Source organism: Tachypleus tridentatus, chromosome 7 (assembly GCF_004210375.1).
Source record: "Tachypleus tridentatus isolate NWPU-2018 chromosome 7, ASM421037v1, whole genome shotgun sequence".
Classification (NCBI taxonomy): Eukaryota; Metazoa; Arthropoda; class Merostomata; order Xiphosura; family Limulidae; genus Tachypleus; species Tachypleus tridentatus.
The window spans coordinates 61,436,974-61,461,948 of NC_134831.1; the positions used below are offsets into that span (position 1 = coordinate 61,436,974).

Consider the following 24,975-nt stretch of genomic DNA (forward strand, 5'->3'; position numbering starts at 1 on the left):
TACCAGGTGGTGTTTAGTCCCATAGTTTACACTTTTTAAGGATAGGTTTCTGCACTACTAAAACATAATTGTCGTAAAGTATCGTCTTTAGTTGAAGAACTAAGTAGAACTAAACCAAGAAGGTATGCTTGAATTCAACATGTAAATTAAATTTCTTTGTCAAATCAACAGTGTCATCTCATGACACTTGTTCTTTTACAGCATTGATCTGCTGTAACACGGACTTTATCAGTTTGGCTAGCAAAGGATATTAGTCATTAATTCTTTCATTGTGGGTGTGATATGTTATTATTCTATTCTTTCAGGTAGAATAGACAACATTTACTATAAAGAGCAAAGGAACATAACAATTAGAACAATTTTCTGAACCATGTGTTGATGTTACAAGTATATAGAAACCAAATAATACAAATGGAATGCTCACTCCAACCAAATAGGAAGGTTATGCAGTACTCATTTCAAATAGTAAAATTAATACCAGTCTTTATGAAGAAGCAGTTGTAAGTAGGAATAATGTGAACTGATGAATTAGGGGAATCAGACTGTTTAGGTATGTTTTAAATATTTTTCTTATTTTACAGTTAATAGGAGTATTTTTAGACTTTTATTTTATTTTAGGTAACAAAATTATATGTATTAGAATTTGTTTGTGTGTGCTTTAGGTTTTGGATGAAGCAGACAGGATGTTGGACATGGGCTTTGAACCTCAGATAAAAAAAATATTGCTAGATATTAGACCAGACAGACAAACTGTGATGACAAGTGCAACTTGGCCGGAGGGAGTTCGGCGGCTGGCACGCCAGTATATGACTCAACCTTTTCAAGTATTTATAGGAACATTAGACTTAACTGTAAGTAATACAACTTTAGATGTAGAGTTCCAACTAAAGCTGTTGAGCTTTAGATCTAACTTAAACTTGTTTGACCTTTATGCTAAGTTACAAATGATTTCTTAGATCAGTGGTTTCCAATAATTTTCCAACTGATGACATGCTTGGTCTAATCTTAAAATTTCACAGATTGCTCCATATACTACTTTTAAAATACTTCTAGGTTACATTGTAAAATAATAAACTTAAATAACTGTATTTTAAAACCTCCTTTTTGTTTTCCCACAATCTTGTGGAATGGCTGATGTCTCCCTGTAAACTGGCACCAGTACACAATCTGGCAGTTATGAACAACTGTCTTAGATTATAGGTTGTAGCTGTAAGTGTTTTTGAAGATCTTTAGATGAAGCTGCTAACCTTTTTTCATGATGAAATTATTGCCTAAAAAAGGAATCTCAATTTATTTTTCTTATCTATAACTGAATATCCCTTTGATCTGATAATACAAATTTGAAAGTGTCACACTGGATCTAACATAGATCAAATAGTTATAATACATTTTAGCAGTCAGAAGTAATATAACCATAGAATTGTATAAAGTTTATAATATACATATAAATTTTACAATAATTTGTAAAATCTATTCCTAAGGTTTTAATTGTTTTTCTAGCTGTAGAACTGAAAAAAACAACTAATTGTATTTCACTTGATTGTTTCTTTTCTTTTTGGTATTTCAGGCTGTACATAGTGTAACACAAAAGGTCCTGATTATTCCACAAGAAGAAAAACGCAGAGTTGTGAGTACAGATTTATTCAAACTTTCATCCAAAAATATTGAAAAGGGTGAACAGTTGCTTATTAGATAAATGGTTTGTCATTTAAAGATATATGTTCTTCTTGAATGTTTCCACGATATACCTGTTTGAATTTCATACCAAAATAAAAATGTATGTAAATATGTACATTAATTCTTTGGTGTTCGCAGTGATCCCTCTGTATGGATTCCTGTACGTGGTGTGAGGGGATCTCCCAGGGAAGGTTCTGTTCTTTCACTTTACGTTCTCTGGGATCTAAACATCCACTTAAGTGTTTGCCATGCATGGCAACCTGTGAAGGGGAGGAGAGAGGACCCTGATAGTTGAGGGGTCCAACCCTAACACACCACTTGGGCCTTGAATTCCTATAGACGGGCGGCCTTGGGGTTGGCCTCCTTTGGGTTAGTCGGCTAGTCCACTCGGACTAGGGTCAACAAAGTACCAGTTTTGGATGTTCTCAACAGGTGTTGTGGACATTATATCTGATGTTTGGGTATAGTGTTCACGAAACCCTGGTGTTGCTGCAGTATCCTTGTTTGACATTGTAGTACATTCCTTCGTAGGGCTCCATGGTGGGTGGGGTCAGTGGGCACTGAAGTTTCCCTTTTCTTATTGTGGATACTTCAATTAAAAATCTTAAAAAAATAGTGAAAAAACAGTTGATAGGTAAACGACCACATCTTGAAAATTCTGAGCTGCAATTCTCCTCATCCATACCACCTGTTGTACCTTGTTTTCTTATATTGCACTCACTTTCAGACAAACCTTTAGGGCAAATGTCTCCCTTTATCATTTAGAAGGGACTTGCTGGCTCTTCAAAGTTAGTAAAAAAGCTTCGATCTGGTGATATATTGGTGGGAACACAGTGAACTCCTGTTGCATTCAAAGGCAGTTGAGGATATACCTATAGAGGTTACAACTCATGCTACTTTGAATTCATCATGAGGAGTTATTGTTGAGAGGGATTTGAAGAACATCCCAGAGTTGGAGATTCTCACTGGTTTCTCCACCCAAGGAGTTTCTGCAGTAAAACATATCTCCACTTGCAAAGATGGAATTATGGTGCCAACCAATGTCCTTATTCTGACATTTACGTCACCACATCTGCCTGCCACCATCAAGCCAGGTTACCTTAATTGCAGAGTACAGCCATACATTCCAAACTGTCTCAGATGTTTCCAGTGCTAACGGTTCGGTCAATCGAAGACATTATATTGTGGTTTCTTGATGTGTGCTCATTGCAGTGGCAAGGACCATGATGCCTATGAGTGTGAAATGGACACTCATTACATCAATTGCAATGGCTCTCATCCATCCTACTTTTGTTCTCACCTGAAATGGTTGGAAGAAAAAGAGGTGCAGCGTTTGAAAACGATTCACAACATTGCCTATCCTGAGGCTCGAAAATTGCTGTCCACCACCTCATCTCGGACGTATGCTGCTGCACTTTGTTCCATAGCTACTGTGGGAATGCAGACAGATCTCTCTTTTCTCTTAAAGAATCATTCTTCAAACAAATAAAAAGTCTTTTGATCTCCATGGTTAAAAAAGTTGATGAATCAACTTCGACACCTATCTCTGTCTCTGATATACATTACACCAAACCCCAAGATCCACATCCTTTGGTTCCATGTACAAGCATTTTCTCAGATCAATCTTCCTCTCTCACCCCAAGATGCAAAACAATCATTTGTTTACATCCTCAGTCTCTGGAATCCCCTTCCAACAGCAAAGACCTGCCCAATCGACCCAGGGCAGGATCCATGGAGGTTGACAGATCTCCCTCGAATAAGGACAGTAAGGAAGAAAGACGTGGTCGTAAACAGAAGGGTTCTCCACCCAACTCGTCTACACGTAAATAAAAATGGCCACCCTAATACAATGAAACTGTCAAGGTTCACGTTCTAATCTGGATGACATCAAAACACTGATTGCTTCCCACTATTCTGTTTGTCTCTCCTTACAGGAAACATTTCTGAAACCTGCCAATACAATCACCTTTCAGCAGTTTTCTCTATACAGAAATGACAGGCTGTGTGGTGGACAAGTGCATGGAGGGGTGGCACTGTTGGATAATCTGCATGTACCCACCCTGTCTTTGTCACTCAACACACCCTTGGAGGACGTAGCCATCCGTGTTTTCTTGGGTCGTACCATCACTGTTTGTACTCTCTACCTGTCACCTGTAGAGACCTTGATGCTCTCATTGAACAGTTGCTGTCTCCCTTTTTCATCCTGAGGGACTTGAATGGGCATCATCCCCTCTGGGGAAGTGCTGATATTGATAGGGAGGGGTCACTTTGTAGTGCGTATGCTCTCTAATCACAACCTTTCTCTTTTCAATACTGGTTTTTTGACTTATTTACATGTGCCTAGTCAGTTCTTTACCTTTATTGATCTCTCAATTTGCTCCCCTTCATTATTTTCCCATTTTTCATGGAGAGTTGACAATAATCCACGAGGCAGTGAGCATTTTCCTGTAATCTTGAGAGATGCAGTTCGAGAGTGTGGGATATCTACGAAAAGTATCCCAGGCTTGTTTTTGAGCCCTCCGTACCATGTGGCAAGCAGGATTCTACCATGGACGAGGATATAGTGGAAACGTGTCGAGGTTTTAGGAATACATTGAGCATCTGCTTGTAAAATACAGTCAGTTACTGCTGCTACACAGTAGTCTATTGATGATATACAGACAATGGCAGGATCAAGTTCTGCAAGAGCAGTGAAAGAGGGCCAGTTTGCCTGATCCAGCTTCCACTGGGGCACGCACTTCAATCAGAGAAGCCTTTCTCAAATGACAACATCTTTTATCAATATTCTTTGACATTGAGAAGGCTTATGATACAACGTGGAGGTATGGCATTTTGCGAGACCATATATATGGGTTACGTGGCCATTTGCCCATTTTTATTAAAAATTTTTTAATGGGCAGAAGATTCCAAGTTTGTGGGTTTGACACTTTTTCCATCCATTTCTTCAGGAACATGGAGTCCCTCAGGGCTGTGTTCTGAGTGTCACACTTTTCATCATAAAAATTAATGCCATCACTAAACAACTCCCTCTCACTGTTGCAAACGGGCTCTATGCCGACAACTTTCACATTTCATGTCAGTCATCAAACATGAGGTATATTGAGCTGCAGCTACAGAATGCCCTCAATTGTTTACTGAAGTGGACCACAGCAAACGGCTTTACCTTTTCTCTCTCTAAAACTGTTTGCATGCAATTTTGCCACCAACAGGGTGTTCACCCTGATCCTGAACTCCATATCAGTGAAGTTGTGCTGCCTGTGGTCTCTGAGACTAAGTTCTTGGGGCTTATCTTTGACCGTAAGCTAACCTTTATACCACACATCAAGCAGCTCTGGGTCAAATGTACAAGAGCACTGAACGTCCTCCGTGTCCTCGCTACCATAGAACGTTGATCCGCTCCCCAAGAGGTGGTAAAGATATATTGTGCTCTTATTCAATCGAAACTCAACTATGGATCACTGGTCTATGGTTCTGCCAGACTTTCAGCCTTACAGATGCTACACCCTATTCATCATCAAGGACTTTGGCTCTGCACTGAGGCTTTCCACACTTTCCCAGTTCAGAGTTCATACATAGAGTCTCATGAACCTTCTTTGCACCTTCACCGTTTGCAACTGTCTTTACTATATGCTTAGAAACTTCCTTCCTTACCAAAGCATCCCACCTGAGGTTGTGTTTTCTTTCCTTGATGGGCCATGCTTTTCAACCAGACGGTCTTCCATTGCTCCTTTTGGCCTTCGTATTCAGCCGCACTTAAACGAATTGGGTCTGTCCTTGGATAACATTGCTGTATCCACTGGTCAGCCCATCCCACCATGGCTTCTTACATTCCCAATTGTGACCTATCTTTAAGTCATCTGAGAAAAGCAGACATTCCTGGTTGGAAATACTGTATGTTATTTGCTGAACATCTTTCAAACCATCCTTCCATTCCTATTTGTACAGATGGTTGGAAATCAGGTAACTGTGTGGGCTCTGCCATGGTTTGTTGAGGTTCAGTGGTTGTGTGCAGAATCCCCTCTACAGTATTTGTGTTCATTGCTGAACTGTATGCCATTTCTCTTGCTCTGGATCACACAGAAACTAAGCAGTACTTGAAATGCACAATTTATACTAACTCTCTTAGTTCTCTACTGGCCCTGGAATCGCTTCACTTTGGTTCACACCCTGTTCTCGCCGATATTCAAAACTGACTGGTCCATTTCTCTTTCACATCTACTTCTATCCAGTTTTTCTGGATACCGGGCCACATTGGTATTCGTGGGAACAAGCTTGTCAACACTGCAGCTAAGTCTATCTGCTCTGGCACTATCACCACTGTGCCTATTCCATACATGGACTATGGTCCTATATTCAAGGCTTGGCTCTGTGCCAGCTGGCAGTGGACTTGGAGTGAGCTACATGAAAACAAGCTTTTCCAAATAAAACCCTCTATTGGACTTTGGTTGTCTTGCTTCTGTAAGGATTGGAAAGAGGAAGTTGTTCTAACTAGACTACGCATTGGTCACAGTTTTGTAACTCATTGTATTCTTTTATCTGGAACTGATGCACCAATGTGTAGTTTGTGTAACACTCAGATCACAATAAGCCACATTTTATTTTCTTGTCGTTGTTACGACTTTCAACGACGGCACCATTTTAAACATGTTCTGTCCCAAGGTTTGTCCATAACGTCAGACAGTGTTATTGGTGATGGTTACACTGTCCATCTTGGTAATGTTTTTAGTTTTTTAAAGGCCATTAATCTTTTTAATGCCATTTAAATTTTTTAATTTATACATTACACCTTTTTAACATGGCTCTCTTTTAAATATCACAGTTCATCTAGTTCGATTTGAAACTAGAAACTGGCCATAACATTAAGTAACTCGAAACCAGGACTGAAAAGGCCAACTTCAGGTGACTGACAGTGGTTTTTGTGCTTACCTGTTAGTCTTCCTGGCAAGTTATGATTATTACAGTCATGCTACAGAAAGTTCTTTACAACTTGAATTACTGTAGTTTTTCTCTTGATGTTGTAGACTAGATGTAAACATTGGTTTTATGATGTTTATTTATTTTTTAACTTTTTTGTTTTACCTTAATTTCCTTTTATGAATTTTATTGGATTTACTTTTACCTTTTTACTGGACGTTTGGCACAGATAGCCTAGCTGCTTTGTTCCATAACATTAAATCAACCAACCAATCCACAGTGACCTTGAGTAACATCAGTATTAAAAATTTAATTAATTATAATTATCACTTATTTCAATATTTGTGAGTTAAAAATATTATAGAAAATATTAAAAGTTGATAAATGTCTGAACTTTCATTTTTCTAGTGCATGTAGCAGTACTGTGTTTTATTGCTTATGTATTTTCTTATTTTTGTCAAGTCTACTTTATCTGATAATTAACAAATGTAGAATTACAAAGCTTTCAGAAGCAGTTTAAACTGAGCTGCAGTTTAACTGGATGAACATGCATACCTCTGTCTCCTTTTCAGTTAAAAATTGTTGTTTAGGGGAAATTCTTAGCTTCAAAACAGCATAAACAACTTGCCAATTTTGGTCTGTCTGTTCTGAAGAAGTTGTCTAGTAAAATCACACTTGCGTATAATGTTTTTAGAAGTAGTTCTGAGATAATAAGATGTCTCCTAGTTATTCTATAATTTTTGGAGACATTTCTGTTGTAGATACTGGATTTATGTTTTGAAATCTGTAATAATTCAGGCAAGGATATTTAAGGTTGAGAGGTATGTAAGCTTATATAGAGTTTGTGAAGTGAAATTTGACCAGATATTGTCATTGATAATACTGTATTTGTTGGGTTTTTAGTGGGTTACGTAATTTCTTTAGTGAGCAAAAAATGACCAAAATAAAGTTATAAAGGTAAATAATTCATTAAATGATTCTAAAACAAATTAGAATTAGTCAGACATATATATGATTTTTTAGATGAGTAACTAAAGAGTTATATTTTGTTAGTTTATTTTTTCCATAATGTAAATCAGTGATTGCAAATTTTTATAAATTTCAAATGGTAGTATTTGAATAAAAAACAACAAAACTTTTAGATGTTTTTGTCTAAAACATGAAACTATGAGTAATCTGTGACAAAAGTTTTCTTATATTTTTTATAGGAATAAGCTTACAAGAAACTTTAATAATATTAAATTTGGGAGTAAAAGTGTTGAAAACATATTAAATGTAAAAAAATGATTTTTTTTGCACATAAATGATATTTTTTAGAAAATTTTGTGCAGTTTCACTGTATAGTTTGCAAGTGTGGTTGGCCACTCCTTAATAAAATATTCTAAAACAAATTGGAGTACGTAGGTGAAGTTTGGAAACAGTGGTATTTCTTATAGTAAAAATAATATTTTTTTTATTACTGTAACATTATAATGTTCTTAATTAAAGAAATTAGCAATGTTAGCTACAAACTGAAAGTAATAGTTATTACATTCTTTAAGAAATCAGAAAAGAACTTGTGAAATTTGTTACCATAAGTACACAGAAAAATGGTCATGCTTTCCCTACTTTTGTGTTTGCATCATGAAATTTGTCAATGTTAGGTAGTACATGACCAGTTTGGCTAGTTGATGTTGATAAGCAAAATATTACAGAATGGTGTGTCATATTACAGTTGTTTATTGATAGAATTAAACCAGTAAAATTTTAAAATCATATGAAATTATTTTTCTATGGATCCAGAACAAGATTTTTTATTTGTAGATGTATTATATATATGAGTAGGACAGTGTGATTCATTCATGTTCTTAGACATGTAGTTATGAAGTAAAACATCTACAAAAAATTTCTGTGACTTATCATTCGTCTTTTCAATAAGCCTATACAGATTCTGCTTTTGTAACCAAACATGAATGAAAAAACAAAATATTTATGAGCCTGAAATAGTATGTTCAAAGGTGTGTTTTTGTGTGAATACTTATTTTAAGTGAATGAATAAGCATGAGAGGTACCAGATAGTTTACTTTCAAAAGGTTTTTAATAAGTTTGAAGTTGTTTCAAAAATCTCATTTTACATGTAGTTGTTAATTATTGCAAATAAAGATGTCAACTAATGCTGATATTAAAAATTAAATATATTTTAATTTCAGTTATATGAATTCATTCAAGATATGAAACCAGATGATAAAGTTATTGTTTTCGTTGACAAAAAAATTGTGTAAGTATATCTTTAAATTAGCAGTTAAGAAATATATATTTACACTATAACTTTTGATACAACAAGTGTGTCTTCACAAAATGTGACAGACTTTTAGTAAAGATTACAGGTATTTTGTGTACGATAAATCAGATTATTTAATGATATATATTTACTAAGGATTTGTTTGTGAAAATAGTCTGTTTCACTACTAGTCTGAGTGCAAAGTGATTTCATGTTATGATTACAAAAAATGTCTTTATCCCAAAACTCTCAAAATATTATTTGCATAACCTCTAAACCCTAAATACTTTTTAAATGTTTGTTTTCAGTAAGACTTTGATTTATTCTCTGAACTCTAACTATGTGGGATCTGCCACTTAATCAAACTCTGATACATCATAATATAATTAGGAAATAAATATAAATTAGGTTTTTTTATGCTCGGATGACTACATATTATAACATGAAAATACAAATGTTTAGTCTAAGTAGCTTAAGTCTCATAATGCTATATATAAACATATATATTTTAGTTTTTGTTATATTGGCTTTTCAGTCATGCTTACCTAACATTAAATAACTTGCATTGATGTGGTGCATGTACATTCAGGTCAGGTATCTTGTAATATAATATTGACCTTTAGTTTTTCCTGTCTTGGCTGTGTTTCAGTGGACTAGTATTTTGTAATATACAGTCTAATTTCAATTATTGCATATTATGTATGTATATAGATGATTACTATTTAGAAATAAATTGAACTTGTATTTCTTTATAGAACAACAAATGAAGAAGTAAGGCAAACAAATATCTCTTCTTGCTGAGACCTTTGTACTCAGTTGTTGCTGGAAATAGGTTTTTAAGCCTTTTAAAATATCATGTGGAGGATATCAAACAGATTTTTGTAGATTTTATATATATAATTGAATGACCAAAAAATCATAACTATACTGATACCATAGAATTGCACTATAATTTATTAAGCTTAGTAACTAGATTTATTTAGATTTTAAAAAATATGAAACTTTGAGCAGATTAAAGATGCAATCCTACCTCCTAGAAAATTTGGATCGAAAGAATGCGGTAGCTTTTTCAAAGATTAAAATGGCTAAGAAAACAACTATGGGGACATTCTAGGCTGTTTATTAGTTATTCACATGTTATACACTGTAGCATGAGTATATAAGGGATCATTTCAAAAAATTGAAAGAGTTGAATGGCACCACCATGATTGATTCAAAACAAAAGCCATATCTCAACAAAATCAAAAGATATGAGGTTCTTATTTGATATTCTAGCTTGTCAATATTAGTAGTTTGAGTTCCTAATTTGTATGAAACTATAGACTTAATATTTTACCATCACAAACATCTAATTTTAAACAGTGCTGCATTCAACCTCACTAAAATTTATATTTTAATATTTACATTTAAGTTAAAAAACTTAATTTGTATATAATATTAAAGTTTGAATTATAATCTGAAGTTTGATTCTAAACTTATTGACATAAATTCATAAAGTAGTAGTTTACTAAAATTTTGAATGCAGTTCAGGTAATGTGGTGATGGCCTTTGAACCCTGATCTGTTACAAAAGGGTTAAACAATGATACAGGTTTTTTTGTTTTTTTTAAAGAAGTCTAACATACATTATGTTCATAAAAATGTTCCAAAACATTTAATGAAGTTATTTCAAAGATACAGAAGTGTTTTTTTTTGTGTTTTTTAAAGAAGTCTAACATACATTATGTTCATAAAAATGTTCCAAAACATTTAATGAAATTATTTCAAAGATACAGAAGTGTTTACAAGAGGGTCCTTATGTTTTATTGAGAAATATTGAATGTAAATACTTAGTCTTACCAGACTGTTTTCTTCATGTATTGTCTTTGTGTGAAAAATAAAACAGTTAAACCCTGTCTGTTTTTAAGTGTAATACAATAAAAATACACTTGTGTGTATAATCCCAAACTACCATTAAGTTTCATAAATAAGATGAGGTGACCAAAAAGTGATGTTAAAACAAAACAATATCTTAGTTTTAAGATTATCATCTTTTACACCTGTATAGTGTTTAACTAGTTTGGAACTGCTGTTGAATATGCAGACATTTTTATTTATGATGGAGAGATTAACTGATTCTTTTTAACTAGCTATCTAATAAAATTAATAAGTTTTAAATTTTAGAAGCACAACCTGAATTTTACATTGTTGTTTATGTGGTTTTCAAGCATCATGAATAAGAAACCTCAGTGGAAGATGAGATATATTACTAATCATATATGTTATTTATACTTGCTATTTTATCTCCCCTGTGTGCTCACTATTGTCTTTTACAATATTAGTCTGAGCATCGTGAAAATCAACCAGGTTGGTAAACGTTGATAAGAATGTTATTCACAGGCCAACAGTTAATGAGTAATTACTAGGTGCATAATTTTCATCTAATTATAATAAGATTTGCACATTTGGGGTGAAGTATGAAAGGAAATATTCCTTATATTGGTTATGTTTTACCTCTGCCATTGGAGTGAAGTACTAAAGGAAATATTCCTTATATTGGTTATGTTTTACCTCTGCCATTGGAGTGAAGTACTAAAGGAAATATTCCTTATATTAGTTATGTTTTACCTCTGCCATTGGAGTGAAGTACTAAAGGAAATATTCCTTATATTGGTTGTGTTTTACCTTATATTGAAGTTAAAGGAAATATTCCTTATATTGGTTATGTTTTACCTCTGCCATTGGAGTGAAGTACTAACGGAAATATTCCTTATATTGGTTATGTTTTACCTCTGCCATTGGAGTGAAGTACTAAAGGAAATATTCCTTATATTGGTTATGTCTTACCTCTGCCATCGGGGTTAAGTACTAAAGGAAATATTCCTTATATTGGTTATGTTTTACCTCTGCCATTGGAGTGAAGTACTAAAGGAAATATTCCTTATATTGGTTATCTCTTACCTCTGCCATTGGGGTGAAATACTAAAGGATATATTCCTTATATTGGTTATCTCTTACCTCTGCCATTGGGGTGAACTACTAAAGGATATATTCCTTATTGGTTATCTCTTACCTCTGTCATTGGGGTGAACTACTAAAGGATATATTCCTTATATTGGTTATCTCTTACCTCTGTCATTGGGGTGAAATACAATATGACCTTATATTGGTTATGTCTTACTTCTGTCATTGGGGTGAAGTACTAAAGGAAATATTCCTTATTTTGGTTATGTCTTACTTCTGTCATTTCCATTTTCTCTAGCTTCCTTGTACTGCTGAATTAATCATAGGATAGTGGTCTTCTAGTAATTAGTTTTTAATCTGCATTGTTCACATTATTTTAACACTTCTGTTTTCATGTTGTTGTTTTTTCATTTTTGAAGTTGCTATTTCTGCCAGTATTTTTTTTTCAATGCTATAAGTTCATTCTTGACTGTCTGTTATGTGTTTCTATGGAAAATTTGTTATTTTGAGATATCTTTATTTTGTCGGTTTTTAATATTTAATATTTTTTTTCTTCTGATAAACCAAAGAATACAACACAACTTTGAGTGGATATTTTGCTTTTTCAGATATTTGAGTACATTGTATCAAAGCAACATGACAACAACTATAGACGTAAAGCTGCATTTAAACAACATGCATCAGAACTGTATTTTGACAGTGTTTGATATTTATAAGTAATGTGATGCCACCAAAATGCAATTGTTTTTTGTGGAGGGTATGTAGCAGCCCTTTCCAGTGCACAATATTTATACATTATTATCCTAATATATATTATCCTAATCATTCTTAAATGTGCATTAACATCAAAGGTAGAATTTTGAAGATTGACAAATCTCTTGTATCTAATGGGAATGGAAAACAAAAGAATATGGGTGAACTTGGGACAATGAGACCATTCAGAAAATAATCTGAAACAAATACTCCAGCCATGTTATACAAAATAGTTTCCTGTAACATATGAGAATCTATGAATACAAAGGTCAGTAGCAAAATATGTATAAATTTCGTGTGCAATAATAATTAACATAATCTAGAAGGATCTCTGTCTGGAAAGGTTAAAGAAGTTGCATGTACCTAAGTTGTCTTCTGTGTAGATCTGTTCAACTGTTGTATACCTCAAGCAGTTGGAGAATGAAATGAGTATTCATGCTTTTCCTTACATCAAATAACTGGATACATACCCATGGACCTTTTTGTCATTTAATTATTGAAATGGGAGCTGAGAAACTATTACTTTCTTACAGACATGGGTTATGGGAAGTAAGCAGGAAGCTGAGGCATGCTTTCAACATAACAGCCTTGCAACAAAATGTATTACAGTTGAAATTACACTATGCCTATTGTTAAAGTACATGGTCATAAGGTAGAGTATGACCAAACATGGCTAGGTGGACTGTACTAACATACTGAGGCCTCAAAACTGTTTAAATATAAAATACTCAGTTCTTGGACGTGCTTAAGAATTTTCTCCGTCAAACATTACAAGAGGAATACTTTAAGGAAAAGTTTTTTTAAATTTGGTAGCTTCAGCATGTTCTGTTCTGTTTGTTTGGTGCTAACGAGGATTCACTTTAAGTTTCTTCATATGTGTGCCCTTATTTGTTTTTAACTTAATGTTAATTTTAGTGGAAAAGTCAAAGGTGGTGGAATCTGTGCATAAATGTTAATGCCAGATATATAAATGAATCCTCAGGAAATGCATTATTATTGAAATATTTAAGTTAGAAATTAATATGCATGAATAACTGTTTGCTAGTTTTTTTTAATGCTGTATCTTTTTATATTATTATATGTATGTAAGGCTTAAGCCACTTTATTTTTCAAGTGATTTAATAAAAACTATAATATTATAAATTTTAAGTTTCAAAATACAAGCCAAAAAATACAGAAACAAGGTTTTAATACCTCTGGTGGGCAGAGCACAGATAGCTCATTGTGTAGCTTTGTGCTTGATACCAAACAAGCAAACCAAAACATGAAGGTGATTAATAGTATAATTTGTTATTAGTAGTATGGCTTACATGTTCCACATTATAGTTTATTGTAACATCATGCTATATACATGTTTCATCTAAGTTTATAATGTCTGTAGCATGGTACACATTTTTTACATTTACAATTCATTGCCACATGATCCACACACAGTAGCTGAGATAATCATTCCAAATTAATGACAAATACCAGTTAAAGCTGTACATGCTACAAGATCCTATAACTGCCTAGTTAGACAAAACTAATTTTGAAGTCTAATTAGTTTGAAGATTCCAAGCTATTAAAAATTTATACTAAATTATTCTTGAAGGGCCAGGTACAGCTTTGGGGTTAGAATCCTGAATTATACATCCAAGGATCCATTTCTCTCATCTTGTTACCCTTAATTTTGGAGCTATGAGTGCATTATAAAATTGATGGCCAAATTTCACTCTTTGATTTAAGTAGTGCAATGACTGACTGTTGTTGCTATTTAGGAACCACTCTCTTTGTAGTACGAGAGTTTGAAACTAAAGATAACTAGTGCATGTAGCCTTTGTCTGTGTATAACTCTGCAGAAGTCTTCAAAAATAGTCATGAATCAAAAGGCGTGACAAACAAATATTGACTCATTAAATAGCAAATAATTTGAGATTTTTTTTTGGTGCAGATTATGCTAATATACTAATCTTAGGTTATTTTTAAGACTTAACTTGTATTATTTTTATTGTATTTTAATTTTTTTTACCTGTTGTCACCCATATTAAGGTAAAAAACAAAAAAATTAGCAAATTCAGTTGTTAGTTTTTTTTACTTGTAAGATTTGTTAACTTCTAAAATAATTTTCTGTTTAATTTTATTTTTTTGGTAAAGTAATTGAAACTGAAGTAAAACTATTTCAACAAACATTTGTGTGCAAGATGAAGTGAGATTATTGAATGATGACAGTAACTTTATGTATGAGAAAAGAAAGACATAATATTAATAACTTTCATTCTTTTCTATAGTGCTGATGATCTGGCTAGTGATTTGGCTGTTAATGGGATTGTTTGTCAGTGTATTCATGGAGACAGGTAGGTTTATATAGTTGTTTAGTATATGGTTAGTGGATGATGTATATTTTCTATTAACCCTTTTGCAACAGGCTTGGTATAAAATACTGAGCCCATATACAAATTTGCACTTGATAATTATTTATACAATAACTTTTAATACAGTTATGTGTATCTTCACAAAATTTAACATTTAATGAAAATTAGTCTTTTGTGCACAAAAAACTCAATGTTTTTTTAAGAAAGTATTGTCATAAGTTTTTTTGTGAATATATCAAGACTGTTTCATTACTAGTCTGAATGTAAAGTGATTTCCATGCTATGATTAAAAATACTATTCTTTTGCCTAGAAATCTTAAATTTCATTTTTCATAATCTCTAAAAGCTCTTAAATACATTTGAAATGTTTGTTTTCAGTAAAACTTTATTTTATCTTATTTTTTTCTACCATAACTTTATATAAGGCTGATTATTTTGACTGACCTTGTAACAATCAAAATATTTTTTTTTTTTCCTTTCTGGAATGACTTCAAATTGTAGCATGAAACTACATTTGTTTATCCAAAGTAGCTTTAAACTCATAACAGAATGCACCTAGTTTTATTTTATTCCTTTTTGAACTGAGTCTAACTACTGTTCACACCATTATAAGTTGTAACTCACATAGGGAAACATGGGGTTCATGTTACACTGTCGAATTACATCACTTGTAAGCTACTCTGAGTTTCTCCAGTGCAAGACTCATAAAGATTTTTTATTATATTATTTTTTATTTTACCTAATCTAATTTTAACTAGCCTGAAGAGATTCCTATTTTTGCATATGTAGTTAGTTTTATAATAACATAAATAATACACGTGAAAAACAAGAAATAAAATACTTACTTGGACTTTCTTGTTGTCGTTTGATTGCACTTAACCTCCTTTTTTTATACTACTAATAACGTTATAATAATTAAATAATGCACCAAAGAATATTGTAAAAAGCAGGCAATTTGTCTGACTTTCTAATTGTGTGACAAGAGCCATTACAAGCTCATCCAAGTTAGTCTGCATGTTTCCTGCGAGAACAAAATCTGTATTAAAAGAGAAATTGACAATTCTCCTTTCAGAAAACAACATAATACCTCATTTGATAGATGAAAACCTTGGCTTTTTATTGTTTATAAATAATAACATGAGAGAGAACGATAAACAAATTATGGATAATAAGTGTCTGATTTTTATTGTTTATAAATAATAACATGAGAGAGAACGATAAACAAATCCAAAAAGAGAAGATGTAACAGGTGGATATCGCAATAAGTGTCTGATTTTTTATTTGATGGCTGTTTTGCCAAACTGAATTTAAAGCTGTGAAAATCATGGTTTGTCTGAGCAATGACAATTTTATAGTGAGTACTTTATGATAAATTTCATACTTGACTTTATATTGGTTACAGGTAATATATAATTAAATCTAACAGAGAACTATTAACAAATTATAAAAGAGGATGTAACAGGTGGATGTGGAAAGAAGGTTTTGATTTTATATTTGATAGCTATGTAGCCAAACAAGATTAAAGACAATAAAAATTGTTTGTTTGAGTGATGATGATTTGGTAGTAAGTAATTTTATACTTATTTGAGGGGTGGCAAATAAATTACAGAAGAGAGGATGCCTAGAGAAATACCACATTTCTGAAACTAAGAGAAATTTATGATTTTTTTAGAAATATTGCCTTACAAAATTAAGAACTTAAAACTTTCATGCTGTTAAAATATGAATTATTATCAATGAATTTATGCTATACTAATTGGTATAACTTAAATTAAAAGTTGTTTAAAATTTGAATGTAACTCAATATAAATGTTATGACTTGCTGTAAAGAATACTCATGCAGAGATGGTTAATGTATCATATACATACATTACTTTGTAGTAGCAGAATTGTTTTTAAAGTATTTCAGTTATGGAGATTTTTATTAATTTGCTTTGTGATCAGGGAACAATGTGACAGGGAACAAGCACTGGAAGACCTCAGAACAGGAGAGGTCCAAATTTTAATTGCCACTGATGTAGCTTCTCGAGGCCTTGACATCAAGGACATCACGTGAGTGGTTTCATTTTTAATACATGTTTATATACATTTATTTAAATCAAATAGTTTCTGTTTGATTCACAAAAGCATTGACTTTTGAAAAATTCTCACATATTAATATCGGGCTGCTCTTTGCTACAGTTGAAGACTATTTGAGTGATTTATGAAACTTGATAAAAGTAATATTAGTGTACTGAAGTTATTGTCGCATGTTTTATATAAAAGTATGATGTGGGGGTATGACGAGTCTTATCATGTTAAAATGTTTGCATAATCCATGTAATACAAGAGAGAAGCTAAGTTTAAGCCATTCAATATTGATTATATTAACATATGACAATACCCTCCAACACATGCATATGAGTGTTTTGTTGTAAGTTTTATTATCATCTTTGGAAAATTCTGAAAGTGACTGTTTTCAACAGAATTACCAGCAGCACTTAAGTTATAATAATTTATAACAAAAAGGCACTAGTTACATTAAAATAAGGGAAACATTAGGCTTGGTTTATGATATGTTCAGATCTAATATGAATGTATATTGAATAAAGAAAGATGTAAGTAAAATTAAGTATTTTTAAGCTATCAAAGTAATCTTGAAATAAATTAGGTTTCATATAATAACAAAATAATGATCTTAGTAAGGAATATACAGCATAGAACAAAGTAACCCAAATGAGTAAATAGAACAAAAACATTAATCAACAGATATAAGATTAATAGGTAGCATAGGTAAAATTAATATAAGATCAACATATTCATACAAAACTTATTAAAAAAAAAAAAAGATTTAAGAATGACGGCCTTCATATTTTTCTCTACCATGAATCTAAGAATGAATGATTTGTTTTTTTGGTTTTTTTACATGCACTAATTTTGGTACTTTAATTTGTAATTAGAATTTGAGTTTGTATGACTTGTAATTCCACTTTTTTTTTTCTGACCTGAGTTTGTTTGTTATTTGATAAAACCACACAGTCATATCTTTAACTATGACTTTCCAAGAAACGTAGAGGAGTATGTTCATCGAGTGGGACGAACAGGAAGAGCTGGGTAGGTACACTTTTACCTTCAAACCTTAACATAAAATTTTCATTAAGGAAGTTGGTAGAGAAATGTTATTGCTAAACAAAAGGGGGGGGAGGCAGGGTCCATAATTATTATGGGTCTATATTATTAGAACAGCCTTTTATTCTTCATTTTATGTTGTTGCAACTTGTGATCTGAACAACAAGTAATGTAACTTGGCTTTGAGACTGCTCTTAGCAAGTTATGTCATTGGACAGAGCAGGTTATAAACTAAACATCAATTTTATATCAATACAGCAGCATGAAAAGTAATTTATAATGTCATGGGGAAGAGACAAGACTTAGTTCTTATAAGAAAACAATGGAAAGCTTCGAAGAGTTTGGAACAAACCAGATATCTGGATATTTTGTTTATATTTCTTTAAGTGTTATTTTCATACTTGGAAGTGTTTTTGTGTTAAACTATATTTGTTTGAAAGTTATGGAAGCTGTTTTGTGTGACATCTAGTAATTAGATAAAAATTTATCTCAATCAAGAATATTGTTAGTGACAGTTCCTTACCTGCTTTGATCTGATAAACTCTGAAGGATTAAGTCTGGTCGCTGATAAATCTTTGTCATTTTATACAGTATTTGTGTTTATTTATAAACAGAAACACACACATTGAAAATATAAAGTATCAAAAGAAATACATTTAAAAATGAATCAAATTAAGATTAACTGTATATTTATAAAAAGGAATTGTGATCAAGAATAAAAAACTATTAAAATTCCAAGATGAAAATATACTATTTTAAAAAGTATTACAGTGAAATTTTGGAAATTTTTAACCTAAAGAATTATATAAAACCTAAATACTATTTAGTATCTTTATCATGAAATTTGGTTGAGTATTCCCAATGTGTGAAGGAAAAAATCAAGAGAAATGAGTGGCAAATAATGGATTATAATTTGATACATATGTTGACTGTTTCAAAACAAGAATAGAAGTTTGTGTATGATAAGTTTAATAAGAAAAGATTTTGTAGAACATGAAAACTGTTACTTTTGTTTTACATTTATTAACAGGAAGAACAGATATTTTTAAATTTGAAAATTAAAAAGTTTTATTGTGGTAAAAATATGTAAGGTTTGGAAGTTATTATTGTGTAAAGTAATGAACACTTAACGATTTGTTATACATAATTAATATATAAAAAGTTTTGATGTATATGAATTATTGTAATTTATATAGAGATCTCAGATTTGTAAGTTTTGAGATAGTTGAAAAAAACGTTTTTCTTCCTTAAGACAAACAGGAGAATCTGTAACTTTAGTTACTAGAGAAAACTGGAGAAATGCCCAAGAGCTTATTCATATTATGGAGGAAGCTGGGCAGGCAAGTAATATTTCTGTGTACATCATATATGATAGCTTGTTCTTGCACTTACCTATTTAATCACTTTGTTAGTTGTATCTTTAATCTTTTATGGTTATTTAATGTAAAAATAATTAGAGAAACTTAAGAATTATTTTATTGCTACAAGCCTTATTTACTTTGATTGGTGTCACTCACTCTGACCCAGTTTTTCAACCAAGAGAACACAAATTCTGAAGTTTACACTAACTTTGGGAATTTCCAGGGCTGGAGTGAGGGCAGTTATTTTATAAGTTTCAACTGTTTTCTAGTAAAGTGAGAATAGTTAGACTTTTAATAAACAGTAAAAAAACAACAAGGTATTCTGACATTTTTATTAATATCTAGTATATTTAAACAGTTTACCACCATTTGCACTCTTAATGATGCCAAGGAAAATTTATACTATTAATAAATCTATTGCACCTTATCAATAGTTTTAAAAAATCAACATAATTATTTTAATTATACACAGTTTGTGTTGTGTATATGCTAAGAGAAATGAAAAATGGCTCATTTATTGAACTACAGACTTCTCATGTCAATCTTGATTTGATGTCATACAAATGCCAAGAGGACTTAAAAGTGACTAATTCATTTGATTACAAACTGAGGGTGTCACGTCCATCTTGGTTTGATGTCATATAGGTGCCGTGTATGTTAGCTATTTCTTGTGACACCTTCTACAGTTTATATTCCAACTTTATTTGATATTTCTAATTTTCATATTTTTTTTACATTTATTTTTTGGTGTATTGAATTTGTTTTTTTTGTTAACATTGGTTATTTGTGTAAAATAATTTGATTAAAAAAATATAATTGATTTTAAAGAGAGCGAATGTTAACTTGTACTGTGGGTCAACAGTGATGCTTTTGCAATGTTGAAGGTCCTGGGTTTGTGAATGTTCATCTCATTAAAGATGAATTTTTTATCATTTTTTTTCATCTGTTTGTGTTATTTAGTACACAGTCTGAGTTCAATACCATTAAGTCTGATTGCATGTATAGTGTAATAGAAGTGTTGCAATAAAAGAAATATAAAGATGGAAAGAGTCATGTTAAGCTATTTTTCTTTCACTTATTAACCCACATTATGAATTTTAAATGATATCCTTGTTCTTAAATGGAACAAATTGTACTTTTTTTTTGTATGAACTTTTAAATCAAAGTTAAAATGCTCTTTGTTATATTTAACTTGCCCAGACTAAAACAGCATACAAACAAGATTTTAATTTTAACACTTTTGGTGCTTCAGTTAAGGAGGGGTTAAAGATAATGCAAGATATTATTTTATTCTGATAGGATAGATCAAATAATGTTTTTTGTGTAATAAACAAGTTCTTTCCATTGTTTGGTATTTTATTCTGATAGGATAGATCAAATAATGTTTTTTGTGTAATAAACAAGTTCTTTCCATTGTTTGGTATTTTATTCTGATAGGATAGATCAAATAATGTTTTTTGTGTAATAAACAAGTTCTTTCTGTTGTTTGGTATTTTATTCTGATAGGATAGATCAAATAATGTTTTTTGTGTAATAAACAAGTTCTTTCTGTTGTTTGGTATTTTATTCTGATAGGATAGATCAAATAATGTTTTTTGTGTAATAAACAAGTTCTTTCTGTTGTTTGGTATTTTATTCTGATAGGATAGATCAAATAATGTTTTTTGTGTAATAAACAAGTTCTTTCCATTGTTTGGTATTTTATTCTGATAGGATAGATCAAATAATGTTTTTTGTGTAATAAACAAGTTCTTTCCATTGTTTGGTATTTTATTCTGATAGGATAGATCAAATAATGTTTTTTGTGTAATAAACAAGTTCTTTCCATTGTTTGGTATTTTATTATTTGGTTTCCTATTTTTCTGTGTAGGATATTCCTGAAGACTTGGTTGCCATGGCTGATCGTTATGCAGCATGGAAGGAGAAGAAAGATGCAGAAGATGCTGTATGTCGTCGGGGCAGAGGACGAGGGAGCAGAGCTGGATTTGGAGGCCGTAGACGAAGAGACGATTGGCCTTGATGAATTTAAGGAGCCCTTGTTATGATTTTAAACACCTTATGACTGGCAGGAAGATAAATGATAGTTTTTGTAAAAGCATTAGTTTCACTTTCCAGAAATGTGTATTTGTAGAGTTCTTGTATGGAAGTTCTGGAATGCAATCAAATTAGTTTTGAGTTTGGATTTAAATATGTTATTATTTAATAGATACTAACAAAAAACAAACAAAGAAAAATAAAGTTGTCATGTACCTACAACTCTTCAATTAAAGTTAAATAACCATTTTAGTTGTTATGTGCAGAATGTATCAACACACTCGAATCTGAATTATGTGAATACCCATTCTGAATATTCTGTTTTGAAGTTTGGTGTGCCAAATCTTACACACAATTACTCTAATACACTTATTCAAATAATATACAAGTGAATATTTACTGAGTGTAGGAATAACTTTATGTAACTTCCTAGTTATTTTACTCAGGTAAGCTTGTATTGACATGCAAGTAGTGTGACAAAAATAATACCAGTAAATGAATGGCATATATTGAAGGAGTCAGAAAAGTTAAAAAGAAAAAAAACATTTAGAAGCTATCCTAATAAGTAATTAAGAATTATCCTGTTATGTAAATTGAAAAACTCATTTTATCATAGGAAACACAGGGTACACATGATTATGACAATTCATTTGGTTAACAAAAAGGGATGTTGAAAATAGTCAAACAGTTGATGATGTTTTTGTATACACAGAATCTTGATCAATGAACAACTGGAAGTTAACCTAAGTAAAAATAAAACAATAATTATGTCAAGAAAACTTTGTGGCAGGTTTGTTAATCTAAAGGTTACAACACTTCAGATACAACTAAAGATTACTTGAAGCTGAATGCTTTTCTGATGTGTTGTGCAATTTAGATTAAGGAATTTGAACCTACACTATAAAATAAAGTGTATTTGTTTTTTTACAATAAACAGTCATTGAATTGAAATTGTATTTAATTCAGTTTTGTCTTGTACTAAAATAGTAGTTCAAAACATTATTTTTAGATTATAAACAGTATTATGTATTATCTGCTGTTAGAATGATAATATTATTAAAATCTCCAACAAACCAATTTCAAATACCTTACAGGGTGACATTGCTGTATAAAACATAATTCTAATATGATTTAGCTTATATTTAATAGATTAATATAGTTTGATTCTACTGTGTACTAAATTCACATTAAAAGTAAAAGAGATAAAATGTTGTGTACAGTAATTCAGTTTTAGATGTTTGAAACAAAGATGAGAAAATATATGTACAACTGCAAAACAAAATATTAATTTCAGACTCAAACTGTTTAAATAATAAAGCTTTCTTTATTTTGCATCAGGATATGTACTTTATGTTGAAAGTTTTTACATTGTCAGGTTGAAACAAAAGTGAATGATAATGCTTGGACATGTTTTTACAAATAAGGGAAGGTTTTGTTGTGTTCCATGACATAGATTGGATCTCTCTTGTGGATTTCTCCAACATAAAATTCATTGCATTGTTCACAATTTACTTGATACTCAGAACTAGAAGTATCGGAATCTTGATGTTTTGATAGTAATTGCCTTAGTTTTCTGCCAGGAAAGAAAACAAAAATTGCACAGTTAATTTGATTTTTAACAATTTTTTAGACTTTCTGATTGCATGTGCAGTAAGTAGAATTTTCGTTATCAGTTGTCTTTTGCTGAGACTTCACTTTGGGGTTTTATTAAGTGTAGAGAAGACTTGGTGAATTGTAGAGGAAAACTGTTTAAGGTTAATAATTCTGTTCTTAATTTGTTGAGATCTGATTGAAATTATTCATTGCTGTAAGAAATAATTTTGGTGGAATAATAGAATTTTTACAATTTTTCATTTTTGAGAAGTTTCATGGCAGGAATTCCAAGGTGAGAATGAACCTGTGAGTATCCTGATAACATCTGGAAGTTTGGAACTTTTTAACATGTCTTTTTACAAGAACATTCAGGAATGAAAGTGTGTGGTTTTCTTCATATTCTTTGGTAAATACGGTGTCAGAATTGCTCAGGTTCAGATATGAACAGAAGTTTTCGATAAACGAGGAATCATTAAAGCCAGCAACTATACAATCAGTATATCTTATGTAAAAGACTATGTAGATATAGCTTGATCTTCAATTTTGATCATGAATATCTTTGTGAGAATTACAACCAATGGGATTGCTCATGCTTAATTCTTCAGTCTTGTCAATTGAGGTTTCAAAGTCAGTGTTGTTATATGAAGTGATAAAATGGAAACAGTTTTTTTAGAATTTTGCAAGAAAGTGAAAATCTAGGTAAAAGGTTGTTTGGGAAACAATCAAAGGTACAATTTGTGCTCCAGGAACTGATACTTGTGTGAACAAGTTTTTCTTATCAAAACGAATGATAACAATAAAAGATTTGAAGTGGTTTAGCAATGTGACAAAAGGTTCAGAATATATGACAAATGTTGAGGCATAACTGGCATAAGGAGAAAATAGGCAAGCTAAATATTTGCCTAAGTTTAATTAAAGGTTCTCTAGGCAAAGGCAATGGGCTATACAGGTTTAAGAATTTTGAGACCATAAATCTGGGGAGTTCTTGGTCTGAAAAAGTTATACAGTTTGTTTGAAAGAAGCTCCAGTTCCTTCAACTGCAATACAAAAGTTCAGTGTTGAATTTTTGGGGAAGATGTTAATTAAGAAAAAATAAGGCCTGTCATGGAGGATTTTGTTAATTTTTAAGATATGTCATAATCAGAATAATCCATGACTTACATAATTATCTTTATTTGCTTCTAACAAAACTATGTTATTATCCATTTCAAGGAATTTCTGAGCTTTAATTTTTGCAAGATTCCAGGTTTTATTTAATTTTGAGATGTTTTTTATTGTGGTTTCAGGCATTATTCAAAACATCTTTAAACAAACTTAAAATGGGTTTACTTGGAGAAATATATAGGAAAGAAACAACAAGAACTTTTAGACACGTCACTCTTAGATAACTGAAATTTTGTTGTGGGTCTTATTAGTTGTAATAATAATTAACATTGCTTGAAGTATGACAACCTTTGGAGTAGTAAATCTATGTCCCTGCTGGGACAGTGGTAAGTTTATGGATTTACAATGCTAAAATTAGGGTTTAGTGAACACAGCAGATAGTCCAATGTAGCTTTGTTACAAGAAAAAAACAAAGATTTCACAATTTGCCTTCAGATTAATTTCCAATTTTATGTATTATTTTGAATGATTTGTAGGTGATTTCACAGTCAAGGGTTCTCATATGTAGAAAACACCATGAATTGTTTGAACGTTTTCAACACCGTGTTTGTTCCGAAGGTCTTGTTAAGCTGAACCATTGCACTGCAAATGTACCCATCCACTATTTTTTTGTGTTAGCTATTTTATCAAATCACACATGGTGGTTGTGTCTGATGATTCAGTTATCACAGTGTTAAGAAATGGTGAGCATAATTTATTTTTATTTTTAAACTTAAAATTTTTTAGCTCAAAGAAATTTAACAATAGTACTTCAGAAAATTAACTGGGAATCAATGGTCAATATAGAAAATAGTTTTATGGCTATAGTAAGTGGATTA

General features: G+C 31.6%; 1 protein-coding gene across 11 annotated transcripts in view; it reads left to right on the forward strand.

Moving 5' to 3' along the window:
• The window catches only part of LOC143255789 (putative ATP-dependent RNA helicase DDX43), a 66,625-nt gene extending 43,888 nt beyond the window's left edge, over positions 1–22,737 (forward strand). For 7 of the 11 annotated variants that reach the window (XM_076512011.1, XM_076512002.1, XM_076512004.1 and 4 more), the window contains exons 13-20: positions 663–851; positions 1,568–1,627; positions 8,781–8,848; positions 14,814–14,879; positions 16,842–16,949; positions 17,916–17,990; positions 19,258–19,345; positions 21,237–22,737. In XM_076512011.1, the coding sequence (XP_076368126.1) occupies positions 663–851; positions 1,568–1,627; positions 8,781–8,848; positions 14,814–14,879; positions 16,842–16,949; positions 17,916–17,990; positions 19,258–19,345; positions 21,237–21,386 (804 nt within the window). In that variant the 3' untranslated portion in view covers positions 21,387–22,737. The remainder of the gene's footprint in view (positions 1–662; positions 852–1,567; positions 1,628–8,780; positions 8,849–14,813; positions 14,880–16,841; positions 16,950–17,915; positions 17,991–19,257; positions 19,346–21,236) is intronic. The other 4 variants (XM_076512005.1, XM_076512012.1, XM_076512007.1 and 1 more) reach the window with 3 other exon arrangements.
• The last annotated feature ends 2,238 nt before the right edge of the window (positions 22,738–24,975 follow it).